At 45.6% G+C, this 21,696-nt stretch overlaps 1 protein-coding gene across 1 annotated transcript in view; it reads left to right on the forward strand.

Moving 5' to 3' along the window:
* The first annotated feature begins 11,440 nt into the window (after nt 1-11,440).
* LOC119400442 (sodium-independent sulfate anion transporter) overlaps nt 11,441-21,696 on the forward strand; it is a 104,929-nt gene continuing 94,673 nt past the window's right edge. Inside the window, exon 1 of the mRNA XM_037667476.2 lies at nt 11,441-11,596. Within this exon, the coding sequence (XP_037523404.1) occupies nt 11,500-11,596 (97 nt within the window). The 5' untranslated portion in view covers nt 11,441-11,499. The remainder of the gene's footprint in view (nt 11,597-21,696) is intronic.

A 21,696-nucleotide genomic window follows, 5' to 3' on the forward strand; every position in this document is an offset into this window, starting at 1 on the left:
GGTCTTTGACAAAGAAACGCTGTCGAGCTGTATTTCTTTTTTAATATGTTCGCGGAATCGTTGGTGTCTGAAGTCGTTAAGTCATTCAGTGATAAACACAGCTGGGCGTAATCATTACAGGGCAGGGTGTAATCGTTACGGCTTTAGAAATCATATTTTAGCCCCAACACGAGTTACAACAACGTCATCCACAACAATTGACTACATTTTGTCAAACATTGATAGTGAAGCTATCACCGCCGGCGTGATATCACAAAACATGTCAGACCATTTCCCAACCTTTATTTATGTTTCTGGCGCTTATCTACAGGCAGCTAAACGAACTTCGGCACAACCATTTAGGATAGATTACAAAAAGAGTACACGGGCAATCCAGGAAACACAATTTTTCGATTCAAGCGATACAGATGCGAACGCAGCCTACGCAAATTTTTCATCACTCTTGCAGTCACGATGCCTAAAAGTAGAGTGCAAATCTCGCAGATCAGCGACCTGTCTACACCAGTTTGCCGTTGGATGAACGAAGAAATACGCAAAATTATTAGATTAAGAGAACATTGGCTGACCAAAATGAAGCCAAATAGATATAACGGTTATTAGAAAGAATTATACAGAAACACGCGCAATCTGTCGTTGTCGATGATGAGAAAATGAAGAAAGGAATATTACAGTAGCCTTATCACGAAAGCTAACGGTAACACAAAGGAAATTTGGGCGTATAATAAAGGCGGTTGTAAGTCCGGAGCCCCAACAACCTGTTTTACCAGACTTAAGTATCGTAGGTTGTAATGGAATGGAACTAGCAGAACTATTTAATGATTACTTCGTAACCATAGGAAAGCAGCCGGCAACCTGTAAAAACGCAAGATATAACTCACCATTCCCTACTGTTCACAAGGGCACTTTCTTTTTCCGAGAAATTAGTGAAGCTGAAATTATTGCAGTTGAACGTCAGATGTCACCAAACAAAGCCATGGGACATGATGAAATACCAGTTAAAATATTGAAGGACAACATTGAAACCTTATCCATACCTCTGGCTGTTATTTTCAACCAGTCCTTCACGACAGGCGTATACACCGAGCAGCTTAAGATTGGGAGGGTGACACCAATCCACAAAGGCGACATAGCAAATTACCGCCCCTTAACGATTCTCTCCTGCGTGAACACTCTTTTTGAGAAGCTTGTTGCCAAAAGAATGATAGACTTTATTACAAAATACAGTATCCTAACTCGGAATCAACGTGGCTTCAGGAAAGAACACAGTACGTTTACTGCGGTAAGCTTTGTGGGAGAAATAATAAACCGCGCTTTAAACGATAACCAATTCGTCAGAGGTGTCTTCCTAGATATAAAAAAAAAGCTTTTGATTCAGTGGACCACAGTATCTTGCTAAACAAACTCGAACGCTATGGATTTAGAGGAATATCTTCAATGTTCTTTCGCAGTTATTTGTCGCCACGGACTTCAGTACTTGGACCGATTTTGTTCTCGCTCTTTATTAATGATTCCCCTCTATCCTTAACCCATGTGCAAGCAGCTATATATTCAGATGACACCGCCTCACTCATAGCACGTCACTCTCTTCAGGAAGCCGAATCACTCGCCAATAAAGGACTGAAAGCAACATCTGAGTGCTTTAAACGAAACAATTTATTACTAAAAAAAACCCAAGCACGTTGTTTTCGCCTGTAAACGAAAAGTGACACCTGAAACACGTGGTCTGTACATTGGGGAAATTCGCATTGACAAGGTAAACGCGTATGCTTACCTTGGCGTGACTCTAGACCCTCATTCCACTGGACATCTCGTATTGACAATTTGTGTAGAAAACTAAGCTTTGCATGCTTTACATTATTTGAGGCTAGAAACTACTTTAATTTACACACACTGCATATATCTAACGTTTTTTACTCTCACATAACCGATTGCGTCGAATCATGGAGCTACACATATGCTTCATATTGCTCCGTCGTTACCATTTTGCAAAAGAGAGCTGTACGAACCATCGCATCAGCTTTTAAGAATGCACCATCCACTGAGGTTTTCAGAAATCTCAACGCGCTGCACTTTGTGTTGTTAATCGCGAACAACCGCAGCGATGGTCAATATTTAGTGACTCCAAAACGGCCCTACAATCTCTCTTGTCAGCCCTGCGGCGTGGACCATACGAACAACTGGTATTCGAGATAAGACACCTCATTCATACATCATTCGAGAAGGGGCACCAAGTGACATTTCAATGGTTGCCAAGTCACTGCGGCGTGCTTGGCAACGAACATGCCGATAATGCTGCTCGGTCAGCTTTGCAAGGCGACAAGGAAGAGGCTATACCCCTTTCAAGGTCTGATGCTGCTGCCATACTTCAAAGGATCGCAAAGAATATTTCGGACTCAACACTGAATACCTCAAGAAGCCAAAACTATCGGCGCCACTACCTAAACGAGTTGCGGCGATTTCAAATACCATCTGGACTCCGCCGAAGAGAGGCCACTCTGCTATGCCGCTTATGGCTAAGAGTGACTTTCACGAAGTCATATTCGTTTCGAATAGGGATGGCCGACAACGCTCTTTGCGACGCCTGCGGCACCGAGAAGACCTTGCAGCATATCTTCTGCTACTGTCCTCGCTACGCTGCGCAGAGACGATCCCTCTTATTCGCTCTCGCTCGTCTTCACAACAGAACGATGACACTAGAAACAATTCTCTAATGTCATCCTGAAAAGTCATCGAGAATTCAAGCAACCAAGGCATTGCTCAAATTCCTAAGGACAACAGACTTGCACGAGCGGCTGTAGACTCTTAATGATGCCGCATGCCGCACAAGACTGCCGCTCTGCGCTGTGAAGTGATGTGTGTGTTCCCCTCTTTTGCTCTCTTTCTTTAATCGTCTTTCAATCTCCCCCATCCCTTCCCCCTGTACAGGGTAGCATACCGGTTATGCCAAACTGGTTAACATCCCTGTCTTTCCTCTCTCTCGCACCATTACGAGGAAGAGGACGAAATTGACCTTGGCCGAGCTGAAGGTCAAACGCACGCACAAAGGCGCTTCAAGTTTGTAGCGGGAGGAGTACGCCTATCGCTCTAAAAACGAATATTTTCGGTAGAATGTACTGTAGGTGACCTAAAGGCGAAACAACAAAAGAATCAAAATGGACCACAGATACCGATGCGGCCATCATTTCGCAATTCGACGGTCGAGTTGCGAAATGATACAGGCAAACACGCGTGACGTGATCGCGAATAAAGCAGCACTTTTGTACGCTCTGCCTAGCGTGTCTCCGGTCTGTGTAGTCGCCAACGATATGGGTCTGTCGGTAAGCTTTTCTTATCGCTGCTTTATTATTTTATTATTTTTTTGCTACGCCCGTGCGGGCAGGGCCGAATAGAGAAGATAAAACGTATAAACATCCTGTCGCTCGGTGCACTGTTGCAATGATAATCATGGCGTACTCCCTTCCGTGACAGATCATTACCGGACACTGCGGCCGCATTTCGACAGAGGCGAAATGCGCCCGCGTACTCAGATTTAGGTACACCCAAACATACCCCGCGTGGTCAAAAATAATCCCCTACACGATGTATCCTGAGTCTCGTACAAAATCATATTGCGGTTTCGGCACGCAAAACAAATCCTTTCTAATATATATGCGCTGCCCACGTGCGTATTGTATGTCTCAGAACAGTACATACGTGTTGGAAGTGATAAATGCGTGTTTTTTTTATCAAATGTACATAAGGAGAGACTGTAGCCAATGTTTGGCGCCTGCTACTCCTGTTCTCTTACGTTGCATTTGCCGCCGCCAAGTAATGAGTACAAGCATAAAGCTAAACAAAGGCACATAGAAAAGCACTCAGGCATTCAATACCCGTTCTTCAATACACAAAAAGTGCCCGCTCAACAGAAAAGTTTACAAAACACAAATGCTGACACAAACGAAACGACCACATGTTACATAAAAGTTCGCTAAGATTTGTCACAGCCGATCATAAGTCACCTGTAAGTTTATTAACTGCAATGGCGTTCTTGCTTTAGTTCTCTGCTTGTCTTTACAAGATCAACCCATCGTGTAACTTCGATATGCCGCGAGACCTAAACAGACAAGATGAAACATGCTTGCACCGCATCAGACTACACGTCGCATACACCAACTACTTCAGGAGCAAGATTAAGCTGTCGGGCTCACCAATGTGCGTCCAATGTAACGTCCAAGAAGATCTACATCATATTCTTTGTGAATGCAAGCGATACGCATCAGAGAGACAGTCTCTGAAGGCGGCCTTGCATCTTCAACGGGGATCGTGCTTAGAGTTGCGACATGGTTCTGGGCCCATGGCAAAGAAGCACCCGTGCGTAACGTACCACGAAAGCGCTGTTGACTTTCTTGCGGGCCACGAGCCTGAACGAAACTTTGTAAACTTGTGTGACTGTATGTGTTATGTGGTTATCACTGTATATATCATAATCGTCACCCAGCACCTGGAGGTCAGGCGAACAGCCAGGCAAACATCTCCAGCTTCATTAAAATATTTATATATATATATCTCTCTCTCTCAGGTATTTTCAGAGCCTGTGTGAACAAGGGCCTAAGCGAAATGCTTAGGCTATACAAAGCCACGGCTTTCCTTCCTCTGATATAGCTCCATTCGACAAACGAGATTTCTGTAGCATACATGACCGACGTCCGGGCAACTCCATCGGCACTGTAGTTTGGAAGAAGGGAGGTGTCGCGGGATCCCACAACGCTCGAAATGCTTCTCTCTCAAGTGTGTGCTGAATTTCACCCCGAGCCGTACTATTCTACGCGGTCTCACATCAGATACGCTACCGTACATCGTAATTTTTTATTATAGAGCGTATAGTTATGTTCTGTATACAACACGAAGCTGTACGGCTGTATTCTCCAGTGGCATTCACTTTTGCCGATTTTAATATAATTGACCTAAGCTTGAGCCTTCGTCTGAGCGTGGCATCATCGAGTGTAGTGCTTAAAATAAAAGCACAGTGCAAGAGAGACGTCTTTTGTCTTGTCCTGTCTTTTTTGCACTCTGCTTTTATTTTAAGTCAATAAACCAACTCGTCCAGCAACGCATTCTATTAAGTGTAGTACTATGGTGCCAAAGCGACCCACAGGCGACGCGAAATGCCGTGGCCGCGGAAAATTAACCTTCCTTTCTTTTTTTTTTTTCATTCCGAAATGCTGCAGCCGGTACCGTATGTTGAACCAACGGGTCACTGGCCACCGTATCTTGCGCGCTTATTATAGAAAGCAGTTTATTACGTCACTTCTTCGTAGTACACGTAATGGTTTCAAATAAGTACAAGCACGAAGGCGACCATTTGACGCTCGTGGTGCTCAATGATGTAAGCGCATTACACTGCACGTAGTTGATTGAAATGTCCTTTAAATGTCGTCATCAAAAGACGCGCCAAGTTAGTCGCGGATAGCGCTTTCTTGCTAGCGCACCGCCGCCCTGCCCTAGACGACCTTTGCCGTGCACAGCGTCGGAAAATGTGCAGTGGCCCTCCTCTCGTTATTCCCTCGACCTTCAGAGCGGCGCGCCAAGGCGTCCGCCGGTGATCAAGCCCCGTCGCTTTGCTGCGTGCCATGAGCTGATGCTGCTGCTGCATAATCGACGTCCACACAGCACGGAAAAAATGCGCGCGAACAAAGCGCAATGTGGACGCTCGCATGTTCTCCTCCTGCTGTGTCGAATGAAGGACGCACATGTGCGCCTTGAAGCGACATTTTCTCATTTCAGTGTTCAGTTGATCGTTTGCGTTGATTCAGGCAAGTTACCGCTATGTAAAGCAATAGTGGCACGCATGCATGGCACATAGTAATAATAACCACCGCAGCTATGGGGCGGTCAGTATATACCATGTGTGTGTACGTACACGTGTGCTTTAGAATGGGGCATAGCGCTAACACACACGGACGAGGAAGAGACAACAGGACAGGCGCTAACTTTCAACTGATTGTTTATTTTCGAAAGCAACGGTATAAATAGATCCGTGCTTTGCGCACGGATCTATTTATACCGTTGCTTTCCGTGGTGTTTATATCTATTTATACCGTTGTGTGTTAGCGCTATGCCCCATTCTGAAGCATATAACCAACTAGCCCAAAAATCCACGTTGACGTGTGCTTTGCATGCGCTTGTTTGACGTGGATGGAAAGGGGCTAGATTGTTCGAATCTTACGTGCAATTGTCATATATCTACACACGCGAGTTACGCAGCCGTGGCTTTCTTTACTTAACGTATCATACAAGTATTATTTGAATGACACTTTAAGGGAAGTGCCGCGGGAGTGCAGCAGGTAAGGTGTCGCGCCTCGAGGACGTGGGTTCGCAGTCAGTTCTATGGCTGCAAGAAAACCCGTGTACATTAAATAACCCCACGTGCTCAAAATTAATTTGGGGTCCTACGGCGTGCCTCATATTCATCTGGGCTTCTTGCAAGTACGATCCCAGAATTACCATAATTACGCATAAAGACGCACCTTAACCGACTTGGATAGTTTGCTGATTTCTCTAAATCTCTCGAACCGCTGCACTGTAAGGGAGCAAACGTGTCATGTATTTCATGTCTGATGCAGCTTTTACCAGCGCAGCTGTTTAAGGTGGAGGTTAATCCCTGCGGAGCGTAACGCAGCTCCTAGCGGGTGTGTGCCACAAACATTGGGCAGTGCTCTACTAAAAGCATAATGCAATGTGACGCCACCAGCTCTGCCGTTTAACCCGTCTTCGCGACGTTAAGTCAGTAAAGGTGCTTCAATTTCTTTTTCCGGAATAAATTTGTTTTCTGGAAGAATATTTTCTATTCTCACTTTTCCAAATAAAATGATGTCCCAGAGTAAAAAAAAGAAAGAGATGCTCCCCGTGTAGGCTTAACCTCCTCACCAAGGATCTGTTTGTCGATGCCGAGCAAGACAATCACGGGAAGCGGCCTTTCATTTCCCCATTAAGAATGTCCCCTCTCGAGAAAAAAAAAAAAGCAAAGTAACTTGTTCGGTCAAGGGCACGCTGAGCTCTTTCTCGCTTTCACCGCAACGTCCGCAGTTGCGACCAAGTTGACTCTATTGTGTCCCAAAGTGGCTCCACTTCAGCGAGACTCGACCGGCCGTGTCTGCGATAGTGCGCGTTCTCTCAGTTGCCCTGCAGCACTGTTACGTAGCGCAGCGTACATTCGATGTACAGAGATGCCCAGAAGAGTGCCCATTCGGCGTTCACAGCTGGAGAAGGCGATAGCAATGCGCTTGACGGATGCGGTTATGAACTCTCAAGTATTACGCCCTTCTTTGTGGCTATATCAGGATAAGTCGACGCTACTCTTCTGCTGTGGGAGGATGCCTTCAATAAACTGAATGTAATTGAACTTATTTTGCAACAACGTAGCGAGGATGACGTGGCAAGAAAATGGCAAGTAGCAGCGATATATATATATATATATATATATATATACTGACAAAGCTTTTCCAATGGGCCAAACGTACTTGGGAAGAGAGGAGACACAACTAAGCGGTTATCCTAATTTTATTTGCCAACGGTTTCGACCGGTGGACCGGTCTTCGTCAGGGCTTATAAGCCCCGAAGACCGGTCCACCGGTACCGTTGGCAAATAAAATTAGGATAACTGCATGCTGAGTGCTTTATCAAAACAGAAATACCCTTCCAAGATTATTGATGACGCCATCAAAAGGGCAAGTAACCAGGACCGCAAAGCACTTTTAAGTACCAAAAATAAACAGCCGGTTTTCTCCTACACTAACCTTGTTCTAACTTTTTCCGCGCCTGCGCAGCACGTAAATGCCGTTTTAAGAAAGCACCATAACATACTTCTACAAAGCGAACGACTGAAATCAATTTTCGCAGAACCACCGCGTGTGACGTACAGAAGAGCCCAAAATCTGCGTGACCTACTCACGTCGTCAAAAAGCACACGCAATAAATCTACTGGCTGCCGTCCTTGCAACAAACCTCGTTGCAAAGTCTGCCACCATATGACCACTTCACTTATCGCAAACAGCACCGCATCTAACTTCAGCGTGAAAATAAATAGTGGCTATAACTGCGACACGCGTAATGTAGTTTACCTCCTGGAATGCTCAATCTGCAAAATGCAATACGTAGGCGAAACCGAAACACCCTTCCGATATCGGTTTAACACATACCTCTTCACTTCCTCACCTTCCAATATCAAAGCATGCTAACGCAATGGGCCACTCGTTTGACAACATTAGAGCCACGATTCTGGAGTCTGGCTTCCGAACGCATCATGACAGGGAAGTTCGCGAATCATTTTTCATCTTTAAGTTCAATACAGTCGCGGGCGGTTTAAATGAGAGTGCGGGGAAACTTAGTGTCTTGCACAAGTGACCGCTGTAGATGTTATTGCTTGTACCAGCTGTAATCCTTGTGCACGTGTCGTGACTTGTGAATTGATTGCTTGTAAGTAGGATGTGATACGGGGCCCCAATATATATTTCATGTCTGATTGTTGCACTTGCTTTTATGATGTTTGCGCTCACGTGATCATTGCAAGCGAAACGTATGCGCTTATATGCTGTAGCACCACTGTTACTTCTGTTATTCTGTTATATATATATATATATATATATATATATATATATATATATATATATATATATATATATATATATATATTCAGTGCAGTGTAGACATTCCAATGTTCTGGCTGACGTACGTTATAAAGAGAGATATGCTGTTGTAAGGACAACAGTCTTGTTAAGGTGAAGAGGCCCGCTAGGCACTGGGCGTCGGAGAGAAGGATTTCAATGCGCAAGATTTCACTGCAATAGCAATAGATGGTCACGCCACATGCAAAAAAAAAAGCGCTGTAGAGTGAGGAAATCTCAATAACAGTGTACAGGTCAAAAAACGGCCTTCGGTGATGTCGTTGGCGCATAAGATGAAGTGTAATCAAGAACCGTCGCTGATGCGAAATGGTCTGAATTCGTCATCGACGTTGCGAACTCTCGCTTTTCTGGGAAATGAATGATATCGAGTTCGGTCATAATGAAGCTAGTGACAAGCGGTGCTGGAATTAAAGACGTGCTCATCACCTTCGACAATGCACAGACAAGCTTTGCTCGCATCATCGGCAGATTCTCTCTTCTGGCTGAAACTTAAACTTCGCGCCATTAAAACTTCTCTTCATTCGGAAAATGCAGCGTTCAAATCCGCATTTCTGGTCTATTTTTTTTTTTCGCAGATTAAATGTGAGGGTGACACGAAGCTTCGTAGGCGTAGCCGTGGGATTGCACACAATGCCCCCTCTCCCGGCTACGTGTTGAGAGAGGAGGAACGCAGGGAGGGTAACCAGTATCCGGTATGGTATACCGTGCACCGGCGTGGGGAAATAGGGGATTGCAAAGAGAGACAAAAAATAAATAAGAAGAAACAAAAACACAATCTCGCACACACACACACACACACACACATGAGAGTGTTCCAATTAGAGTCGTTCAGACAGCCCAGCAGATCGCAGGAAGGCTCGCTCGTACTACTTTCTTCTGCGACGTTAAGTCTGGGCGATGGCGTATAGTATTCGTTCCTCTGAGAGGGTTGGTTAAGGGATACAAAAGAATATGCACGTACAACGCGACGCAGACCGACCAAAGTTATTCGAAACAAAAGGTAGAGTTTGTGGGGTTAGTGGCCGTCCGCCCCAAGGAACGCCGTCAGAAACTGCTGAAGAACTGCAATAGCATTTATTAGTTAAACCAAACTTCAGCGGTTAGGCAAAACAACAGCAAAACTTCCGGCTCCTAACCTTGGCCCCGGCGGGGCGCACGCCGCGTACACGAGCGCTCTCCGCGACAGTCTGTCGGCCACTCCCCCTTGGCTGTCCACGGTCGCTTCTTATATGTTCCTCCTGACGCGTGGAACATGCGCACAGCCGTTGGATCATGATCCGTGCCGTAGCCATTGGGGGCGAGGGGATTTATCGGCGGCGATTCCCACAAGTTGAATGCAGAAAATGGTGCTGCAGCAGCTCTGTTCGCTTAGTATCGAGCGCACAAGTGAGTGCCTGGTTTGTATACGTGCTGTCTCCTCGCTGCATACCGTGGTCACAGCGAGTTCGCAGTTAAATTGTGCGCGTCTGAAAGAGGCTCAATTTCTAAATGTATGCGCTATTCTCAATGTGTCGAAACGATGAAACTCCGTTCAGGGAAAGTTTGCAATCTTCCAAACACCCGCGGTGGAAGCTTAGAAGGCTGAGCTGCTGCGCTGCTCAGCTCGTGGTCGCTGGTTTGATTTCCGGTCACGGTGGCTGCATTTCCATGGGGGCAAAAAAAAAAAAAAATAACACCCACCTACTTGGATTTAGGTGCACATTAGGTTGGCAGAAACAATGCGGACCCCCCCACCGCGGCGTGCCTCATAATGACATCGTGGTTCTGTGGCTTCAAACGCCGGAAATTATTATATTATCTTACAAGTGGACAATTAAATTTCACGTCGAGAATGAACTGTGTTCTCGAACAAAGCCAACAGTTTCACGTTGTTTTTAAAGTCGGCGACTCGTCTTGACCCCATTTTCCCGAACGAGGCAGACGACGACACGGGTGACGCGAACGTACGCATAGGAACGTGACTCTGATTGGTCGACATCGGCTTTCTGATAGGTTTCGCCACACTGCGCGGCTTTAGGCGAGTAACAGGGGCACTCGGCGATGGATCAACAAGTACGGAAGAGGGGGAAATGGGCCGTAGTGCAGCCGCGTGGAAAGTGCGCGTTCTCCCTCCTCCCCCCCAGCGAGAGTTTGTTTCCGAAGCGGGTTCGGCGCGTGCGCGGCTGCTGCTCCAGAGCGGCTTCTCCTTCGCGCCCGAATACGACGCAGCTGGCACGCTCTCGCTTTCGGCAACTTTGGACCCTTATCGCTGGCGAGGCGTCAGTTCCGTCAACGGATTCACCTCTCCACGTGAACGGAGGAGGCTGGTCTCGATCCGACGTCTTTCGGAGGAGAGCGTTGTCGCCCGGCGGACTTCTTTTATCGACAAGTTGGTGCGCGAGGTTGCAGCGTGCTCTCGAACCTTCCGATTGGCTGTCACTTGCACACAAAGAAAAAAAAAGGGGGGAAGCGCTTACTGTAATGCATCCAATTCTTAAGGCGATAATTTTGACCGTCGGCTGAGGAGAATATCGGGCGACGATTTTGCCAAAAGAGGAGGCGCCTGCTCTATCGCCGCTTAACAAGTGCTACCTTTTCGCAAGAGTTGCGCGCTCATTGGGACGAGTGACTTGACGCGTCTATCTCCGTGGCAGACAACACTATCGCGATACATTTCACCAGCGAGACGTCGGCGCCACGATTAAGCGAGTGCAAGTCTCCGAGTGTGTGTGCTTCGAATGCGGTCGCGAGCGACGGAAAAAAGAAAACCGAGTTCTGCGACGACGAGCTTTTATGCAAAGCTTGCGCCTCGTGGAAACGCGCTATACGGAAGTGTTCAAGGACAGTCCGAAGGACCATGGTTCTCACGGCTGCGCTCCGCAAGGCCTCCGGTGAAGTTCAGCTGAACTCGATGAAGCCCATTCGGGACGACGCTGACGGCTTCAAGACGACGTGTGAGTGCACAACACCCTTTTTACTTGAGAGCTAGGCGGCAGACAACATTCTTCATCGCACGTGTAGGAACTGCTGTTAGCCGAGGGACTGATGCAAAATCAATCTCAAGCTTTTAATCACTTGACGAGAGAACAAACATGGCGCCTCAATCTAGAAGACTTAACCATAAACCCGTTTTATACAGTTAAAAATGTAGTATACATAAATAGGGACCTCCTGTCTGTCATTGCATAAAGCAGATACTGCTACGGACCGCACGATAAAAAAAAAGAAAAAAAAACACTTGTGAAGTGCACAAGAATAGTAAAGTCACAAAAACACAGTTGTGAATCGTGAAAACCACTCGGAAATATAACAAAAAAGAAAGTCCTACTTATTGTTGAACCTCTCCCGAAAGTCTTCTGCCAGTGGTGCCCAATTGTTGGCCGGGCATTACAGCTGCGCCCCTTTGTGGACTCTTGCCTTATTTCTCTCGTAGCTAACTAAATACTGATAGGTCGATTTTATTGACTGATTCGTCGAATCATAGTTCGAGACGAGTCGCACCGAACACGAGTTCTGCCAGCAGTGCCGAAAATTCGGGCCACGATTTGGCTGCATCTCTTTTCTGTCCCGCTGTTCACAAATGTCGGACTATATGAAGCCGGAATAAAATTTAAAAAATACATTTGCGAATTGCTTACTTAGCTGCAGATGAGACAAATAAACTAATTGACAGCGGTTATTCCCGGAACTGGGCGTGAAGGAGGCACTTATTTTTTGTTATGATGCATGATCACTTATATTTGCTGATTAAAATAAGTTTATTGTGTTAACTTCGAGAAGGCAATACATGCGTGTGTATATATATATATATATATATATATATATATATATATATATATATATATATATATATATATATATACACGCATGTATATATATATATATACATGAAAGCGTCCTTGGATCCAGTAGAGCCAATACTACGAATTAGAGGACATGCAAAACAAAACTTATTTTTCCAAAATTTCAGCGGGGACCGGCCTTCATCAGGGAACCAATATATATATATATATATATATATATATATATATATATATATATATATATATATATATGTATATATATATATATATGTATATGTATATGTATATATATATGTATATATATATATATATATATATATATATATATATATATATGTGTGTGTGTGTGTGTGTGTAGTGTGTGTGTGTGTGTGTTTCTGTCTGCAAGTCAGTTTCGTCGCAACTGTCACAGGCCACAGAAGTTGTTCGGACGATCACAGTGCAGTGACGTCAAATGTCTCCAGAATGGAACAAAATGCTTCAGATCAAGTTTTAAAAATAAAGGCGTATCTCTCGGTTCCCGTAGATTTCATTTAAACAGTTCAGAGCAGTGCGCTACTCTTTATCACAATATCATTTATTTATAGTAAACACCCTGGGTTGTTCCCCAAAGGCCGATTTGACAGTGCGGTGTACATTGATTTCATAAGCCACACAGTTATCAATGCATAGTTAAGGATAACTAACTCATGCGTGTCCGAAACACACTCGCGATATTTCCTTGATGTGCTAACTTAACTCGGCCCACTCATTTTCCTGTCTAGACTGGAAAACAATTGTAGCGCTCTCGTGTCTTTTGCGTGCTTGGCACTCGTAATGTTTTCCACTACAATAGCGACATTTGCTACACGCTCAATTACAAAATGCATATACGCGCTCATGCATTTTTTTCTTGCTTCGTGAACGGTGGCTGCTCGAGGGACAGTGCGAAGGAAATGGAGTGCCCGAATTTTATTCGCGTCAAGTGCGCTCAAGCCGATTTGAGTGAAATTTGTTGCATTTAGGGCTCGATTACACAATTGTCTGACCTTTTGTGGAAATTGCCGAGAAAACGGAGCCTCAAAGAGTGATGGAAGTTACACATTATTCGTGAGCTGCTTCAAATGCAAGGGAAACCAGTGAACCCGATCATCATACTTACAGAGGCGCCATTTTAAATTCTGTCGTTTTTGAATATGAGTAGCTGTGAGCTTAGCCTCTGTAAACTTAGGCTTGCGAACGCAGCTCTTAAAGATGCATTTTTCCAGGTATATCTCTTCAATATACCTGCTCCTTATACCCGCAAGCCTTAACGGTTAGAACACGAGTTGTTTGTCCTTTTCTGGTTGTGTAAGCGAGCTGGGTTTGTCTAAGTTGCCTCACACTTGGGACACAATGCCAAAGGCAAGTGAGACCGCGTGGCCGATCACACTGCGAAGGAAAAATAAAATAGTTGCATACACAGTGCTTTGTAGTGTCTAGTAGTCAGATTCGCACCACAGTGTCTAGGACTTTAATTCACATTGGAAAGTGTCTAACATTACTACTTTCAACGCACCTCTATAAAAATGAGGCAGAACCAACGCGCATCTTGGAATCTAAAAAAAGCCCAGCTTTCTTGAAGTTTTAAAACTGTTTGCGCATCTTGTGCAACGCGTTTTGTACCATAGTGCCTGGCCGGCAAGTCAGCAAGACAGTGGTACTACCGCACGATCCGAGTGATGTGGACTGATGCCCCCGTATAATACTCTATACCCGTTTGTGGACTGCTCTTTCGAGGGACAGATACAGAACCGGCCTACCATCCGAACACGAGAAAGACGTGCTATAAATAAGGAAACAGTTCTGAAGCATGCTACACTGAGTGTAACACGTGAAGGCGAAAACCTGCTGTACACTCGATAATGGATCAAATGATGCAATCCAAGAGCAGACTTCTTGCAAGACACAACGAGCCCTAAGCGTCATCGCTTGATTCCCGCCTCTTCTTCTGCCCGCGAAGCTTTCTGCACATCACGTGTTGTTGCACCTACTCCGGGATCGGTGCACCTGTCATCAAGCGATAATGTCACGTGATGACCTCATCATGTGCCGTCGTGTAACGGGACGTAACAAATTTTGGCTATCTGTGACGTCACAGTGACGTTATAGGATGACGCCGTAACATGATGTAATTGAAGACGTAGGTCATGTGGGTTTTAAATGCGAAGCATTTCTTAGCGAACTTCTGCGACTTTGAGCGTATCTATCTATCTATCTATCTATCTATCTATCTATCTATCTATCTATCTATCTATCTATCTATCTATCTATCTATCTATCTATCTATCTATCTATCTATCTATCTATCTATCTATCTATCTATCTATCTATCTATCTATCCGCCTACGACTTTGTGCTCTGCTGGCCGTTTCGCTAATCGGATGTATACCAAAATTGGTATGGGATAACATGATCGTATTACGAACATAAGTGACAGGTCATAACGTGAAAATCATGACATGCATCTCATGCACAGCATGATTTACATTCCACGGCCTTGGGGCTCTTGCAGTCGTTCCCTTAATTTAATAAATAACAAAATTCGTATGGTGTGACAAGAGTTCATGACGAACATAATGACAGGTCCTAACGTGCAAATCATGACACTCATGTCATGTGCAGCATGATTTACATGACATGATCTGGGGCCGCTCGCGGCCGTTTAAATGAATGGATATATACGAAAAATGGTATGACGAGAAATTTCTGTAGGACGAACATAACTGACACGTGGTAACATGATAATTATGACATGCATGTCATGTACGAGATGATTTACATGCCACGTTCATGGCGCACTCGCGGCCGTTTCGCTAGATTGATATGCACTAAAATTGGTATTGCGCGATGTTACTGTATGAAGAACATGAATAACAGTTGGTAACATGAAAACCATGACATTCATGTTGTGTATGTCATGATTTACATGCCACGCTCATGGTGCATTCGCGGTCGTTTCGCTAGCTTGATATACACCAAAGTTGGTATTGCGCGACGCGACTGCATGACGAACGTAAACGAGAGGTGGTAACATGAAAGTAATGATACGCAAGTCATGTACGATATAATTTGCTCCTGGTGCATTCGCGGCCGTTTTGCTAGCTTGATATACACCAAAATTGTTATTGCGCGACACGACTTTAAAGTGGAGTTGGGCAAAAATAAATTAAATATAAATTAAAAAAACTATGCCCTGCCTGCACCACCTAAGTATCGCAGGCCAAAATCGATAAATTAGATAAAAGAACAAAATGTACTAAAATTTCTATTAAAAGAAAAAATACAAAATAAAAAGCGCGACACGACTGTATGACAACCATAAATACCAGGCGGGATCTTGAAATGATGATATGCATATCATTTACGGCATGATTTAAATGCCATACTCATTGTCCGATCGCGGCCGTTTCGCTAGATTGATATACACCAAAATTTGTATTGCGCGACGCGACTGTATGACGAGTATAAGTGACAGGTGCTAATATCAAAACCATGATATGCATGTCATGTATGACATGATTTACATGCCAAACTCATGGTACACTCGCGGCCATTTCGCTCGTTTGATATACACCAAAATTGGTATTGCGCGATGTGACTGTATGACGAACATAAATGACAGGTCCTAATATGCGAATCATGTTATGCATGTCATGTACGGTATGATTTACATGACACTGTCATGGTGCGCTTCCGGCCGTTTTGTTAACTGGATATATACCAAAACTGGTATGGCATGGCACGAGTGCGTGATGAACTAAACGACAGGTCATGCATTGTACATACCAGAATATACGTCTCATTAGCATGGCATGTACCAGATTGTGGATGCATGCGTGCATGTCAAACATGCGATATATGGGGAACTAGATGGCATGGCATGAAGGATTTCATTTGGCTCAAAGTCAAACAAGGCGATGTATGCAGCTCTTTGCTGGCTGCTTCGCATTACATCGATTCCCACAGTGCGTGGGATCTGCCGGATTTTTTTAACACGAAAGTGTTTTATGCCGGGGTCCACCAAGTACATCCGTCACGGATATGACGTTGATAAAATGGACGCTAACGGGTGAGAAAGAAAAAAGCCAAGAAAAAGATACACCCGCTGGGAATCGAACCCACGACGTTGCGGCCACGACGGCAAGCGCCCGACGCGCTACCGACTAAGCTAACTCGAGAGATGGTAGACACGGCGCGAACGCGCCTTATATCTTTCACACATTCTCTTTCGCGGCGGGCGGAGCGGGACGGTGCCGCCGTCTGTGAGATGTGAAAAGAAGTAATGCTTCACGATCGACACTTACTAGCGCTTACTCCGAGATTGCATGCGACCAGAGAGCTAGACTGGCCGCGCTGGCGTCGCCGAGGCACCTTTGACGCAGTTACGTTCTTTGCCTTTGGCTTCGTGTTAGCGTGCGTCGGCTCATCGGAGTAGTGCAGCTTTCACGTGCACCATCGGGATTTCTCCGCCGCCGACTGCTTCAATTGCGAGAGCACCGACTAACAAAACTGCTACAAGCTGCCAAACACGAATAGACATTGTACAAGCTCTCATATATCACTACACAATAAGCACTACTTCTGTGAAGACACGTTTCACTTTCGGGTTATACCGATTCCTATGTCGGAGGGATCAGCCATGTTTTTTACCATCTTTTCCGCCTGCCATGTTTCGCTCGAAGGCGTAAGTTGGTTGCACGGAGGATATTCAGGTAGCGCCTACCTCTTACTGCATTCGAGAGCAATATCAGCAACCAGTAAAGCTGTATGTGTATGCAGTAACTCAGGAGGACTATACTACATATAAGCCTATCCGTTACGCGAGTTCTCTCCTATACGTGACGTATTCGGCATGATACAGAAGGCCAAAAATTCCGGAAAGAAAGCAGAGCAAAGCTTTTCAATGCGAAGCATTTCTTAGCGAACCTTTGGCACTTTGAGCGTTTCTATCTAGCCGCCTACGTCTGGGTGCTCTCATGATCGCCTCCTTAACTTGGTGTAGACCAAAACTGGCATGGGAGGGTAAGAGGATTCGACGAATATCACTGTCGGGTCATGACATGAATAACGTGAAAATCCTGTCGCGTACGTCGTCAAACCCTTTCCTCCAGACACGTGTGGCACATACCCGCTAAACCCACGGGCCACGGCGTACGGGTATGCGCCACAGGTGATTGACAGTTCATATCTACCCAGGAACGGCGAGAACAGACATTGGTAATTTAAATGCGAGAGTGTTAAGGAAAACCGACATCGGCTGCGTTGACCCAACAAATGGAAATAATAAAAATTATGATCTCAGCAGGAATCGAACCCAAGCATTCTGCGTAGCAATCTGGTATTCTACCACAGAGCCATGCCAGGTCTATAAAGTGGTTTGCAAAAACAGCCTATGCAGGTGTAATATCGGTGTAACGTCGATTGTGGTTGTGGTGCTGGCTATCTAATTTTACTAGAAAGCAATAAACACTACATATCTACTCCTACAATACAGGCGTCATATTAGATTAACGCCTGTGGTTACAGTGTTGGCTCCGGTTTTATAGCAGTCTAATAAGCATTACATTTGTATTCTTATGATTCAGCAAGCTATATTAAAACACTGCTCGACCCCGGAGGAATACAATAACGAAAGTTACGTATGATATCTGCATGATTGCACCATAAAGTACACTTAGTTTCGATAATACTAACGTATGTACACTAACGTGAGGGCTGACGTTAAGTCCCACCATAAGTTACCCTTTAAACGGCAGTGTTGTCGACGTGCCTGATAAGCCCAAGATGTGCACACAGCTACTACACTTACCAAAACACGTCGATCCATCTCGTAACGCTTTGCTCAAAGCCATAATATACAGCATAGAAGTACTCGCTGACAGCTTCGCATGAAGCCGATTACCACAACGCGTGGGATCTGCTGAATTTTTTACTTTTTTTTTTTTTTGAGAAAATGACATCACTGCGCAGTGTGTGGAAGAACGCTGGTAAGAGTAAGGGCTGACTTCTGGCCTTGTTGGTGCGACATATCTGAAGCCCTATACTATCACGCTATAAATATGTGTGATCAGGATTCAAATTAATCATTCGTTGAAAGTTAGCGCCTGTGTGCGTCCCCTTCGTCGTGTTCCGTCTTGATCAATCTGCGCTAAACACTTCAGATATGCGGGTAAAATGTTCCCGCAGCGCGCAAAACTGCGTTATGTAACGGCGCTATGTATTTCTCGCGTCAAGAAGCCATCGTAAAGTATAGCTTTCGCATGCACATCGGTGGGCTTTTGGGTCAGGTGATGATAAGGCCGTCCCATTTCGTGGGATATGATATCGACGGCGCTTGCTGCGTTGCAAGTACTTTTTTTTTCGTCTTTTCTGTTCCTTTTGCAGCGACGTAGAAACAATTGATAATCTGTCAATTGACAGCTCTTTTTGACAGATTACCAATTGCTTTTTATTTTTATTTCGATTGTTCTAGCTAATGTACCGATAGTTCAACTCGTCAGCTCATAAAAGCGGCTGCATTATACTCTGACGCCACGGCCGGAACGTTAGTAAAGGCATTTTTCCTTTTCAAAACGTGCTACCTGCAAGTAGCACATTATATATATATATATATATATATATATATATATATATATATATATATATATATATATATATATATATATATATATATATATCTAGTGCTAGTTAATGTTTTGTGTTATGACGGCCTATGCGCATTAGCAGGCTTAACCCGTGATAGCCTTTTTCTTTCTATATTCGCAGTGAATGTGAGCGACAGTTTGGGTGACCGTGAAATCTAAGCCGCCAAGCGAAGCGCGAGGACGCATGCATGGTTACGCCTTTCATGGGTGACGGAACCCGCATGATTTTAGATGCCCGCCCGCACCGCTTCGTTGCGTCTCCTTCGCAGACGTGGCGGTGGCTGAATTGCGACGCGGCTTGCTTGCACCCTGTGCTGGTTACGTCAACGGTGTGACATTAAGAGAATCTCCACTTGTAAGCGTACGCGTTCCCCGAGATGTGGCGATGCTCATTTCACAAGCTGGGTGAGTTGCAACGGATACGTATGCTTTTCAAATTATCAGCGGGGACGCTCGCGTCAAGGGAGACCGAAATGTTTCGTGTCCCTACTCCGTCACTTTCCGTGCTCATTCAAAGCGTGCAGGCTCTATCAAAGCGACCCTAAAGTGAAACAATGAATCGGCTTAGATTGATCAAGTGTACTCTGAGAACTGTAATGTGGTTAATTTCACAATCGTAAATTTATTAACGGAGGAGAAAATCAAGGTCAAAGTATGTTTTTGAGTTTCACGTCGAAATTCCGCCCCTGACGTTACGGATTTCAAACTGTAATAATAATTGTTGGGGTTTAACGTCCCGAAGATTTCAAAGTGTACCTGTCGTACACTTTGGCGACATTGGCTGAACGAAATTTTCTGAAACTTGGTTTGTCAAGTCGGGGGAGAAATGCACGGGGGATAAAGGCGGAGCCTAGTGACGTCAGCTCGCGAGGAGAAGTCTCCACAAATGCCCCCCATTCACACGGACGAGGCGAACGGAGGGGGAGTTCAGTGTTACCAGACTACTCCTGTGGCTTGTACCGCCCGTTTCACCAGCTGCTGGCGACGATGACCCCAGCTACAGATGACCCCAACTGCAGACTGGACACCCACTGCCGCTAAACTTTACTGCCGCTCTCTGCAGGAGCAAGTGCAACAATGTGGCCAAACAAGAGCCCGAAATTCCACCATATCCCCCACCGCCGGGGGATCGTTTGTCCTGTCGGGGAAAAGGTCCCCGTTTCCTCCGAGGAGCCGCGGGGGGGTCACGCCCACTCGCTAATCCGTGACGTCGCGGTCACGTGATGCGCAATCCCCCCGTCTCCCCCGAGCATTTCTCCCCCGTCTGAATACCCCTTTAAGGAACTGCGTAATCCCCAGTAGGTTCCGTCAAAATGTATGACGTCTCAGCGTTTTGTGCCGGAATTTCAAGGTGGCGTCGGCACCTGCAGTATCGTTTCGCGCGTTTTCTCGATTACCGAGCGTCTTCTCGCGGCAAGCGTCAGGTGTGCTGATATTGTAATTGTGAAAGAGTGATTTAGTAATAATAGAAAAAAACATGGCTGATCCCTCCGACATAGGAATCGGTATAACACGAAAGTGAAACGTGTCTTCACAGAAGTAGTGCTTATTGTGTAGTGATATATGAGAGCTTGTACAATGTCTATTCGTGTTTGGCAGCTTGTAGCAGTTTTGTTAGTCGGTGCTCTCGCAATTGAAGCAGTCGGCGGCGGAGAAATCCCGATGGTGCACGTGAAAGCTGCACTACTCCGATGAGCCGACGCACGCTAACACGAAGCCAAAGGCAAAGAACGTAACTGCGTCAAAGGTGCCTCGGCGACGCCAGCGCGGCCAGTCTAGCTCTCTGGTCGCATGCAATCTCGGAGTAAGCGCTAGTAAGTGTCGATCGTGAAGCATTACTTCTTTTCACATCTCACAGACGGCGGCACCGTCCCGCTCCGCCCGCCGCGAAAGAGAATGTGTGAAAGATATAAGGCGCGTTCGCGCCGTGTCTACCATCTCTCGAGTTAGCTTAGTCGGTAGCGCGTCGGGCGCTTGCCGTCGTGGCCGCAACGTCGTGGGTTCGATTCCCAGCGGGTGTATCTTTTTCTTGGCTTTTTTCTTTCTCACCCGTTAGCGTCCATTTTATCAACGTCATATCCGTGACGGATGTACTTGGTGGACCCCGGCATAAAACACTTTCGTGTTAAAATCGTTTCTCTCTTTAGTGTCCCTTCAAAAAGTAGCTTGCGTAGAAATCTCGAAGCACGATAAGCGTAGGACAAGAAGGATCTCGGAGGCGCGCAAACCGTTTTTCTCGGCGCGAAGCTGTCCCAATGGACGGCAAATATTTGAAGTCGCTCTGTCGCGTGAAATCAGCGGTGGCACGTTGGCGCTCCGGCTGTCGCGCAGCCGTCATCAAGGTAGCCTCTTTTTTTTTTTTTTTTTTTTTTCCCAGGGTTGGCATCGCACGCGACGAAATACAAGGCCGTCGTCATTTCAAGAACTAAACTATATCAGACGAAAGCTTTTTTTCGAATGGGAGGCCACCGGACGCGAGCAGTTGTGCACACAGCAAAGCAAAGGACGACCAATGGAGACCTCAAGTGGGCGATTCACGCGTGCCTTTACTGTGACAGCGCTTTTCAGTACATCGTTGCGTGCGCG

Source organism: Rhipicephalus sanguineus, chromosome 7, assembly GCF_013339695.2.
Source record: "Rhipicephalus sanguineus isolate Rsan-2018 chromosome 7, BIME_Rsan_1.4, whole genome shotgun sequence".
NCBI classification, from domain to species: Eukaryota; Metazoa; Arthropoda; class Arachnida; order Ixodida; family Ixodidae; genus Rhipicephalus; species Rhipicephalus sanguineus.